The 12,189-nt window shown below is 37.2% G+C and overlaps 1 protein-coding gene across 1 annotated transcript; it reads right to left on the bottom strand.

Moving 5' to 3' along the window:
* Positions 1-11,126: 11,126 nt before the first annotated feature.
* On the bottom strand, positions 11,127-11,726 carry LOC134756316 (cytochrome b5-like). Its single transcript, XM_063693146.1, has one exon. The coding sequence runs from the start codon at positions 11,709-11,711 to the stop codon at positions 11,229-11,231; it is 483 nt and encodes a 160-aa protein (XP_063549216.1). The 5' UTR covers positions 11,712-11,726; the 3' UTR covers positions 11,127-11,228.
* Between the last annotated feature and the right edge of the window lie 463 nt (positions 11,727-12,189).

Raw genomic sequence — 12,189 nt, 5'->3', positions numbered from 1 at the left:
GATCGTTCGTAACAACAGGAAAACATTGCGAAACTGTATCATTTCAGATAAAGGACTTTATCTACACCTATTACAGCCTACCTATATTATTACACACCTCAATACAAGAAAATAATACAAAAGATATAGGGTACCTACCCCTATCTCTAGCATACAGGGACCTAAATAGGTTTTCTACGATACATGTTCGCTTACAACCTAAACAGATTATACGTTTTGGATTCAATTAAATAAACTCAAAATAAAATTATTTGTGTCAAAAATCGGACATGATAAATAGTCTATTCAAAATTCGGACTCAAAAGTATTCGGACAAGTGTATATAGGGACCGTGCGCGTTGGAGGGTCTGCCATCTTGTGGCCTGAATCGGAAACATGTAAATTGTACATTGCCAAAGCAAGTGCTACCAACCGTTCTCGTACGTTTTCTTGTGCATAGTAGGTTCTGCCATCTTGTGGGCTACATCGGAAGCATAAACAGAAACTTCACATTTATGCCTCGCGCCAAAAATCTGACGGCTTCTGTGCTGCTCCCTATGACCTATATTTTAAAACGTAGCTTTCTGCAAAATTAACATTCGTCGAAAAACAGTTGTCAAATAGGTTATGTCAGTCGCTGAAAAGCGATTTATTCCAGACAAATATTAGGTAGCGGAAATAATACATATTTATATCCTGTCAGTAGGTGTAGATGAAATGTAATTTCCAAGGTAAATGTGCCAATCATTAGGTAGTTTATTCTTTTTAATGATTGAACTCACCAATAAATGATATAGTGACAATAATTAGTAGTTTACAATAATTGAGTTCGCGTTAAAACATTAATTACGCCACCAGTGTTTCTTGAAGATCCTAAGGCCGCACGAACGTTTGAAACTTTGAACTTGATCAGCTTGGTTAACTTTGAATTCATTCATAATTGAATTGAGTACCAAACTAATTGACTGATTTAGACAGACCAATATAATTGAGATAAAATGCTCAAACCTTTTTGAATGGGCCTTTAAAATATCTGCTGAAACAAAGTAAAGCGTTTTGATTAAGTATTCATCTTTTCGAAACCGCGTCAAATTTATCTCTTTTAAAACTATGACGCGACAAAAAACGAGCTAGCGCATCCATCATAACACCCATTGTAGTGTCAGGGATAAGAAACTATGTAACTAGAGAGTATTAAGGACTCGGACACATTGGTAGGTATGTTAGTGTACAGTCGCCATCAGATATATCGGAGCGGCCAAGGCGCTCACAAATATCTGAACACGCCTCTATTGTTAGAGTGCGTGTTCAGATATTGTGAACACCCTGGCCGTTCCGATATATCTGATGGCGACTGTACTGTAAAACAGCCGTTTATAGTCAAAATGCGTTTTCCTTAGTTAAAACTATATTCCGTATTCACTAGTTTAAGTAAATTAGTTTCCCGTAAGGTCTGGGCGAAAACTAGTTTTCACTGGGATTTTTCAGCCACAACTTTCCTTTCTGGCAGTATTTTCGTTCTTGATGCTAATAAATACCAACATTTAATATGAAAATAGTTTCCACTCCGTATTAACATGTTTATACAAAAAAAACCGGCCAAGAGCCAGTCGGACTCGCGCACCGAGGGTTCCGTACTTTTTAGCATTTGTTGTTACAGCCTGGTGACAGACAGACAGACGGACAGCGGAGTCTTAGTAATAGGATCCCGTTTTTACCCTTTGGGTACGGAACCCTAAAAACGTGACGTAATAGAATAAATAAATTTGCTGCAGTAACAATCCTTAAAGGGGCCCACTGACTATCAGTCCGCCGGACGATATCGGCCTGTCAGTTGTTCGGAACTGTCAAATTTTTGTTCTAACTGACAGGCCTATATCGTCCGGCGGACTGATAGTCAGTGGGCCCTCCATTTATAATTTTAAAATCATGGAAGCTTAAGCTTGTGTAACTCTCGGGTTATGTTGAATATGGCGTCCAAAGAGTAAATAGGATGCCTCACGCTAAACCGGGCCCGGGTCGGAGCTTCCGGCGCTTCGATTTCAATGGAAAGCACCACGTGATCACCGATTAGACGTCATAGAAAATTACATGTCAGTCGCCTCGGCCCGGGCCCGGCCCGGTCTAGTGTGAGTCATCTAGCGTCAGTAGCTAAGGCACGAAGGAAGTACAATGATGAATGGCGCTTGCCACTGTGTTTTCGAGACGCGATTACACCTTGCATTTTCTTTAATCCCCTACATTACTCATGCAGTGCTGTGTTTTCATTATATTATAGTTAACTAACTTACGAGTGTTTTAACAGAAATCTTAAAAATAGGGGTGTCATAAATCTTATCTTTTTTAGATTCCTCCATATTCAAAATGGCTAGAATTTACAATTTTGATACCAAAAAAATTTACACATTTTGGATGGATATTTTAGTTTCCACTACGTTACGCACGCAGTTTGTACTTAAACGGAGCCAAAAGGCGAATCCTTATATGATCTCGTTTTTCTCAGAGGCGTTGATGTTCGTAGACGTGGAAAAAATATATGTAGTTCTTGACTATACTATCTTTAATAACATCGCTTCCGATACACGAATTATGGACACTTCGCTCGATACAATTGATTCCCAAAATAACCTCTAACTCGGACTTTTAATCCAACTTTACTCGGTTATTTATTATGTGATACTAAAAACAAAATAAGAAGATAAAACAATCTTAACTGCTTAAATAGTAATTTGATAGCTGTCGAATTTCGATATCGTAAGGTAACGTTTTTAAAATGAATAAAAATCGTCTTCGGTTACCGCGATAGTTACTCATGAAATAAAACTATGAAAACGGATTATATCGCGTATATTGAATTTATAATTCATCCCGACGTTTCGAACTCTTTACAGCGTTCGTGGTCAACGGGTGACTCCCGGTGACGGGTCACCCGTTGACCACGAACGCTGTAAAGAGTTCGAAACGTCGGGATGAATTATAAATTCAATATACGCGATATAATCCGTTTTCATAGTTTTATTTCATGAATAAAAATCGACAAAATTCGATCAAAATTGACACTTGGCGCGCATGATCTTTCCCTTTCTTTCTTACGAAATGTGACAGTGACAGCGGCAAACCGATGGAACGGCCTTAACCTTAAAGTCCACAAGCTTGTGTCACCTTGTGTGTGACTCGCGGCTTATATTTAACAGGCGTTCAAAAGTAAAGATCAGGAGTCAAGGCATGAAGGCAGTGACTACGATTAATGGCTGCTAGCGACCGTGTTTTCGAGACGCGATTACACCTTGCGTCTTCTTTAATCCCCTGCATTAGTCATGCAAAATGCAGCAGCCCGACCACAGTATACAGTATTTTATTCAACTGGCCCTCGCAAACTAAATAACATTATGTAGGGTTACTAAACTAAACTCATATAAGGCACTGAAGTACTCATTAAATCACAAAAGAAACTTGTTTCATACATTCGGCTGATTTGTCTGTTTGGAGTCTCCCACTCAGAATTTACCAGGATCAGTAAAGCATTTTCGATTAAAAAAATGTTTATATTAAAACGTGACGTAATAGAACAAATAAATTAGATATAAACTCAAAAAATCCAGATCTGCAAGAAATTGGTTTTTGAGATATTTTTTACAATCATAATGTGTCTTGCTGATCAGCTTCTGAAGCCCTGGCTAACATTGTTTGGCCTGGATTAAATTCGGTGCAATTTTTATTATAGTATACATTGTCAACCGGAAGTTTAGGTTAGCTTGTGTCCACGTCGTAAATTATAAGACCCATCTTTACTTGGTTTTGGGTCACTTCTAAAAGACAAACGAGTGTGAACGCGACCGGACCAACAAGTGTGAATGCGACCGTTGGTGACGTTGAAAGTGAACGCAGCCGACGCGCAAGAATGAGGGTAGACAGAGCGCTGTCTACACAACTTTAACACCCACCCGCTATCTTCAGTCACCCGTGAACATGATGCATGTAACTGCGTCGAAATATCAGGAGCTCACAAATAATACAAAAGGTAATCACGATCTATATCCCGCTCACTTCTAAAAGCTTTACTTGACTTCCTGTTTAAGCTATGTGCTGTGTCTAGACTAACTGCAGCGACTAATTAACACCTAACGACGCTCCGATTAAAATGCAACAATACTTCATAATGGCCCGTCGCCGCCTAGTTGTAGACTTAATAGTACACTTGCCAAAAACTGTGGTAAGCTGGGGCATGGAGAGGCTGAGATAACTAAGTAGATAACTTACCAATTGTTTGTGAAAACTACTGCTGAAGAAATGCAGCTGAATTCTACTTAAGAAAAACACAGGTTACATGGTTACAACTGTTACGACATAGTAGACTTACGTCAGTTACCTATGTTATGACCTGTGTAACGTTTATATCTATGTAATAATAAGTTGTTCGGAACTGTCAAATTTTTGTTCCAACTGACAGGCCGATATCGTCCGGCGGACTGATAGTCAGTGGACCCCTAGCGGGTTTTTTTAGCAAAAAAACAACCTAAAAGGGTGGAAAGGGTATACAAGGTGTAACAAAAATGGTGGTGATCCGTTAAGGGTATATTCGGTATCATATTCTGATTAGGAAAAACTACACGAAAAATTTTTATGACGCATAAAATGTTTGGCTTTGTATGGTGGGTTGGCTGACTTGGACGACCTGCCGGGCAGGTCCTGACTCATAGAAAATAAATTACAATACCGAATATGCCTTTAAACGGGTCACCACTATTTTTATTACACCTCTTTAGGGGATATCTTACACAAATCAACCTAGCCCCAAACTAAGCAAAGCTCGTACGTATATACATAGAAAATACCCATGACTCAAAAACAAATATTTGTGTTCATTACACAAATAAATGCCCTCAAATACCGGGATTCGAACCTAGGACCATCGGCTTCACAGGCAGGGTCACTACCCACTAGGCCAGACCGGTCGTCAATCGATTATCATCGTATATATCGGCTTGCTTGAACATATTTACTTAACATAATATTATATTATCAAATTTCAAATCACTCGCATCCCTAGCATCGCATGCGATAGGCGCTCTCTACTGGCCAGCTGAGAAAAAAACAGATTTAGAAAATTTAATATTAATGTATGACACTAACAACTATGAGGTTAAGTAAATTTATTATTATTATTTCTTTATTTATCTTTCTTCTTAAGTTATGCTTTTTACAATATGAGTATAAAAGTAAAATATAAAAACACTTACAAAACATTACAAAAAATATATAAACACATTATAAAAAACCTAACCTAGGGTGCCGCCGGCAGCGGGGCAGGGTCCAAGCTGCCGGTGGTCAGGGCGGCAGAGAGAGGAACCGGCGGACTATCCGCGCTGTGTCCAAGATCACCGCCTTCTGCATCTGACCCTTGATCCAACCACCCAGCGAGAGTCTCTCTAGGAGTTGGTCGAGACTCTTCGCAATGAGACCGTTCGCTGACACGACTATAGGAACAATGATCGTCGAGTCAACATTCCACATAGCGGAATTATTACTATTTCATTTTAGACAGGCAGCTGATGCTGGTACGTCTAAATCATAGTTCACTTAGCACAGTTAGCATAGTTTGTCTTGTGTGTTGTAAATTTTCTTGATTTTCTAAATTTAATTATTTCCCACAGTACATTCCTGTATCAGGTCAGTAATTCTTTAAGTCGTTTTTCAAGCTTTTATTAAACTTGCCCTGTTGGTATGTATGTGTGCATGTTATAATTAGTTAGTGTGGGTCAAATGTTGGAAGCAAAATTTGACCCACTTCCCGATTTCCGATAGAGCTGAAATTTTGCATACATAATTATGAAAATCGGATGGAGACAGGGAGGTGGCCATAGCAACTCTGTGATATATTAACGCAAATTAATCGTGTTTGGGGTTATTAGAATTGTTTCGGTGAGTATAAGTTGCCTGTGGAAAGAAAAGTATGGTCAGCGATAAATGCCTGTACCAAAATAGTAGATTGTGTTACAAGGGAGCAAAATGACATATTTACGGCGAGGGCGTACATTGAATCCTAAACGAAGCGAAGGATTCTATAATAGAATCCCGAGAGTAACGAGGGATTCTAAAGGAGAATCCTGAGCGTAGTGAGGGATTCTAAAGTAGAATCCTGAGCGTAGTGAGGGATTCAAGTGTGTTACGCCCAAGATGGAAATAATTGTGACACATACTGCTTTTCACATCACCTATGAGGTAATTATGATGTTTGAAAATATTATTTAAACTAAAAAAATAATGTGCAATTTTTTTTTAAATAGTGTCCTAGAACATTAGACATTTTGACATTTGCGTCGCAATACATTTATGAAAATCTATTATACGTGCAGAAAAATAAACACATGTTTAAGAAATATTGCGACATACACAACATAAATACAAGAAACAAAGAGAAACTTGTACCTACTACAACTAGACTTCAGAGGATAAGTAAATCTTTCATTGGCCAATGTGTTCGTTTTTACAACAAAATTCCTTTGGATATTCAAAGTTTGCCATTAAATGAATTTAAATCGGTCATTAAACGTAAGTTGTGCAAAAATGGATATTATAAAATATCAGACTATTTAGAAGACGTTAACCCTTGGAGTTAATAAGTATGTGCATAGTGTAACATAGATAATGTTATTTAATATTTAATTTTTAAGTAAATACAATTGTTTGACGTCATAAAGAGATTGTAAAATCCTATTATGAAAATAAACGATATGATATGATATGATGATATGAACAGAAAAGTGTTACTTTGATCCCTCCTAGCAGGGAAGAAAAGTGCCACTTTGATCCCTCCTAGCAGGGAAGAAAAACCCATTTTTCGAATTGGTGATGTGAAAATGATTTTTTTGCCAAAAACTTATTGTTTTTTGCATAAAAAAATAATAATATGTATATGCATTTATATTTTACACATATGCCTACATATTATATTTGCATTATTTGCATTTGCCAAGTCGAACTATCGTAACATGGTTCACATCTGTCCAATATCAGCTGTCGTATAATTAATGCATCCCAAAAGGCAGCAGGCGCCCGTCATGGACAAATGGACATGGACCATCGTTGACACAGTTATTTGACCTTATTGAAGCGAAATAACGTTTACTAGTGGCTTGATAAATGTATTGCTATATTTACCTACTAACTCAGCCCAGTTCTCAATAATTAAATGATTTCTTGACTTTAAATTCTGGCAACAAATTACCTATGATATTTAGAGTGAACTGCAAAAAAAATGTACGTAACACAATGGAATATTCACAAAAATATGCAAAAATTTGACACAAAAGGAAAAAACGGAACCCTTATAGGATCACTCGTCCGTCTGTTTGTCTGTCCGTTTGTCACAGCCTATTTTTTCCGAAACTACTGGACCAATTAAGTGGAAATTTGGTACTCATATGTAAGTTTGTGACCCAAAGATGAAACACATGAGAACCACTTTTGGGGGCTAAATGAGAAAATTAATAAATAAAGTTTTTCAATATATATCGTATTGCATATCAAATAAAAGAGCTTATTGTGTGTATCTCAAATATATTTTTGTTATAATTTTAGGATAAACAAACAGTTTAGAAGTTATTCAAGAAAATAGGTAAAAAAATACCATTCCCCCCTCCCCTCCTTTATCTCCGAAAATACTGGGTCTAAAATTAAAAAAAAAATACACAAAATAGTTCTTTTCCTATAGATAACAGGAAAAGCTATTAGAAATGTGCAGTCAAGCGTGAGTCGGACTCTTAATTAGTTTTTGATCCGACCCCTACGGGTTTTTTTAAAGAGAATTCACTCGCGTTTCACATAAAAAAATGCATTGTTAAAAATTGTGTACGGAACTCTTGAAACGCGAGTCCCACTCGCACTTGGCCGGTTTTCTTGTTTTTTTTAAATACTTAAAGCAATGTTTTACTATGGGATTCGCCTATATACCTTTATTTCTGTAAATTTTATGTAAACCTGTGTTGCGTACAATGAAGTGATAACTACAACTTCTACAACAAATCCAAACAAATCACAAACAAATTTGTCTAAACAAATTTTGAAAATAATAATAGGTAATGTATGTACCTATTGTATGGAGAACCGGGCTTGCTGCGGACTCTTAAGGCGTATTATAATTAGAGTGACATACAGAAAGATGCCCGCAATAGGGTATTTGAATACTAGTCAAATCAGTTTCTTTTTCCGAACTGTCAAATCGATTTTTCTACCATGGAATTTATATGAAGCAATTGAAACACTAGCATATGACGTCACAATCAAATTACCTACTCTTTATAGTTTTATACGGGTTTTAAAATTTAAATTGTGTCTAAAAATAACTGCTATCTACGTTTCATGCATGGTGTAAACTAATTTATTTTAAAAACAGTCAAATACCCAATTTACAAACTTCAGTGTTGGCGGTAGGCGTTCTGAATCTGTTAAAATTATTTACTTCAACTTTATCGCTCACTGGCAAACCTTGAGTTTCGACTTAAGTATTTATTGCACATTATCTTGAATGACGACAAAATGACACAATCCTATATGAGCCGCTTCCTAGGCTACATTGTCATATCATTACACTATCATTATCTTGCCTTGTATTCTCGTAGCTTGCAAAGAGGTTGAACTCTTAAAGCAAGCCAGTTTTACTCTATACTTGAGGTAACAAAAAAATATAGGACAATCTTACACAAATTGACCTAGTCCCATAGTAAACTCAAAAAGGCTTGTGTGACGACGATATAATCATACGTAAGTACCTATAATAGATCGATTTAGATAGATACTTAAGTCCCCGGCAAGTTCGGTTCTCCATACCACTCCATACTAACGTGTTTCGCTCTCATTTTAAAACGACTAGCTAGATTGCTCTGAAACTTTGTACCTACAATAGGATAAGGTATATATATATCTAGATCTTTAATTAGTTTATGTAGCTTCAGATACTATAGTAAAAAAAATACAGCGAAATTAAGTTTTTCACACAAAACTTGTTTCTGCTCCATTTCGTTTGTTTTATATACTAGAGCTATATAAACTAATTACAGACCTAGATATACTTCATGTCATTGTATGAGCAGTTTCATTGCAATCCACCACGTAGTTTTAAAATGAGAACAAAATTCGTTTGTATGGGAAGGTGAAATTCGGCCGAGCTTGCCGTGGACTTAAATACATAGAAAACATCCATAACTCAGGAACAAATATGTGATAAAAGCACAAATAAACGCTCTTACCGAGGAGCCACCAACTATATATTGATTACCAGAAAACACGTCCAATTGCTTGTCGCTGTCAGAATCAGAGTTTCTTTGTATCATGGGGTCCTCCCTTTGTTTGACATAATTATTGAAAATCATAATGTAATGATTGTCATATTATCTGTCATAATTCTGAAACCGTTAACTTTTCAGGATTTTCCTCCGGTTATCCTATAGATAGGTTAGGTTAGGTTTGTTTCGTGGCAATCTTGAAAAGTTACGCGTTTCTGAGAAAAACCATATTATGACTAACGAAAATGTGGACAAACAATACATTATGACTTAAAACGATATGGGAAACAATAGAGACCTGTATACCTATGTTATACAGGTCTCTATATATATACAGGCTGGCCTGCAGGCTGCAGACTTGGCTGGCTGGTATAGGCAGGCTGTTCCAGTAGATGTCATCTTTAAACACAATGGTGCTGTCGATAGGTGACAGCGAGGTGTCATCTCTTGGAGATTAGCATGTCGAGCATTAGAATGTTTACATTACAGATTTTAAAAGGCACGAGCAAAATTCCTAATTCCTTACACGTTTCCCAAAAAAAACTAGAAAATTTCTCACAACAAACTTACCGTTTCCACTACGACACACGTGTACAAATTTTCTTACTATACGTGACGTAATGGAGCAGACACTTTTGGGACACTTCTATTTTTTTAGTTAATTTCTAAAGCAACGTTTGAAACCTTCGCGCTTTGAACATATATTAAATCACATTTATAATCGGATCTATCGCGAATTTATTTAACGTCGGTAAATAAAGTTAACAAAATAAATTCGCAATAGGTAGACCCGACTATAAATGTGATTTAAAATAAATTTCTGATATTCTCACGTTAGGAGGCCTAGCCAAAATGACAATCGTTGATACTTGATAGAAATATCGTAATACGTCACTTTTCGTGTCATCCAATTTTTTTTTGTATTCGTTTGGCGTTTGTCGATGTATCAAGATAATATTGTCACCTTTGCCAGTTCCCCTGGTTACCCTACTAAATCACATGGCACTATCAGTACGGTTTTACTCACAATTATTTTTAGTCGCTTTTGGCGACATGTTTCGACCGCACCTCAGTAACCGTACTGATCTAAATACTTTGAAATATGTCTCACGATAGTTTAATTTTGATGACATGGCACTTAATTTGAATCGACAAGTTATGGCGCTGTAAGCGATTGTAATATAACAAATAGTATGATGTATGCACAATTAGGCGATACTACGCCACACGTCGACCGCAGAAGCCTCTAGAACTGCTTGATTACTCCCATCGCTCTCAGAACACGCTATCTTAATCTTAACGCTTTGGCACACTATCAGTACTTTCACCTTCAAGTATCACATACGCGTTGCCGGCCCTATGATATAACCATATAACATATTATGTGATACATCCCACACACCTATGCCACTGGATTACCACGTGGATTACACCATTGTTTTTTTTTAACCATTGTCTGCATTATCAATGCACAAGAGATGTCACTTGCGGGTAGCCCATACGAATAAGCTATGTATCTACGAAGTACGTATACTGGAGTTGATATAAAAAATCATAATAGTAGTAGGTACTTACGAGTTATACACGTTGAGTGACAGTTAACACTGTCAAACAGGTAATATGGCCCTATGGGCCACATTAATGATCCTTAACCATACTCTGCCCCAGATTAATAAATCAGGCCAATATGTAGTAGCCACGAAATCGCTTAAAATAAAATACTGTCCCATGGAAAAATGGGTGTCTGGTCAGTCAAAAGCTCCGCAATTATTTTTTTCAGGTTTTTTTGAGCACTAAAAATATATATGAGGTATTTCAGGTATTCGTACTTCACGAATTGGTGACAGGTAAGTAAGTGATAACTCGAAGCAGATTAGATAACTAATTAGCTCGCTATCTACTGCAGTAACGTCCAAAACGATTGGTTTAAAAATATAAATTTATTAAAATACAAAAGACACTTCACTAATTGAAAAAGAATTGCCAAACTACTGTCGCTATGATCCCAAGGAATATAGGCAGCTTCCAAGTGGCCAGAAAACCTTGTTCTTCTTTAACTGCAGTGACGCCAGTGACATTACTTTTACTACTGTGTTTCGGTTGGTTTTTCTCTGGCGTTTTTTCCTCGTCGACCAGCTCACCAACCCTGTATTTCTTCATTAACTCCTTAGCGTCTAAACTGTGTCCAATATCGTCGAAATCCTCCGTGGCGTCTTTACCAACAACTCTGACTAGGACCTCATGACCGCCGGGATGTTCGTCGAGGAACGCTTTGACATCGTAAACGTGGTTGCGGACGATGAAAACGTTGTTGTCTTTTTTGTTGTATGAGGAAATCTCGGCGCGCGTGAAGCGTTTCGTTTCGGACATGGTGCGAGTTTCTGACTCGGCGCGCAAGGCAAGACTGGCGAGCGCGGGCGCCGTGGACAAACACGAATGATATATCATATCAATTAGTTGCGTGAGCGCTGACGAACCGAATTTATGACAGAACCGGCATAGCGTAACCTCGAGATACGTAGAAACTATACGTAATCAAAGAGCGCACTTTATACTTGTCCACTAAAGACATAAGACCGAATTCTTGGTAAGCATTTGGAATTTATATTCGGTTCTCCTCGTACCGCGCTATGATAGCAAATTATGCTACGTCATCATGGCTCATGAGGACCGTGTATTTACGCAAAACAACACTAAACACCAGCAATTTTGTGCTGAGACTAAGATGACAACGTCAATTTATTAAACTCGTTCAAAGTTAGAGGTTATTTATGTAAGGAAATATAAGCGATATAATTGATGATATTTTAATAGTTACCTCATTTCAATGTCGCATTTATACAACCTATTAAATAAAGTGCAAATTTTCGTGATGTTGTAATTTCTCCACCATAGTGAGTGACATGTGATTTTGTTCCTAATTTCG

Source organism: Cydia strobilella, chromosome 3 (assembly GCF_947568885.1).
Source record: "Cydia strobilella chromosome 3, ilCydStro3.1, whole genome shotgun sequence".
Classification (NCBI taxonomy): Eukaryota; Metazoa; Arthropoda; class Insecta; order Lepidoptera; family Tortricidae; genus Cydia; species Cydia strobilella.
The sequence above is the reverse complement of the archived record's forward strand: the minus strand, read 5'-3'. Positions and strand labels throughout refer to the sequence as shown.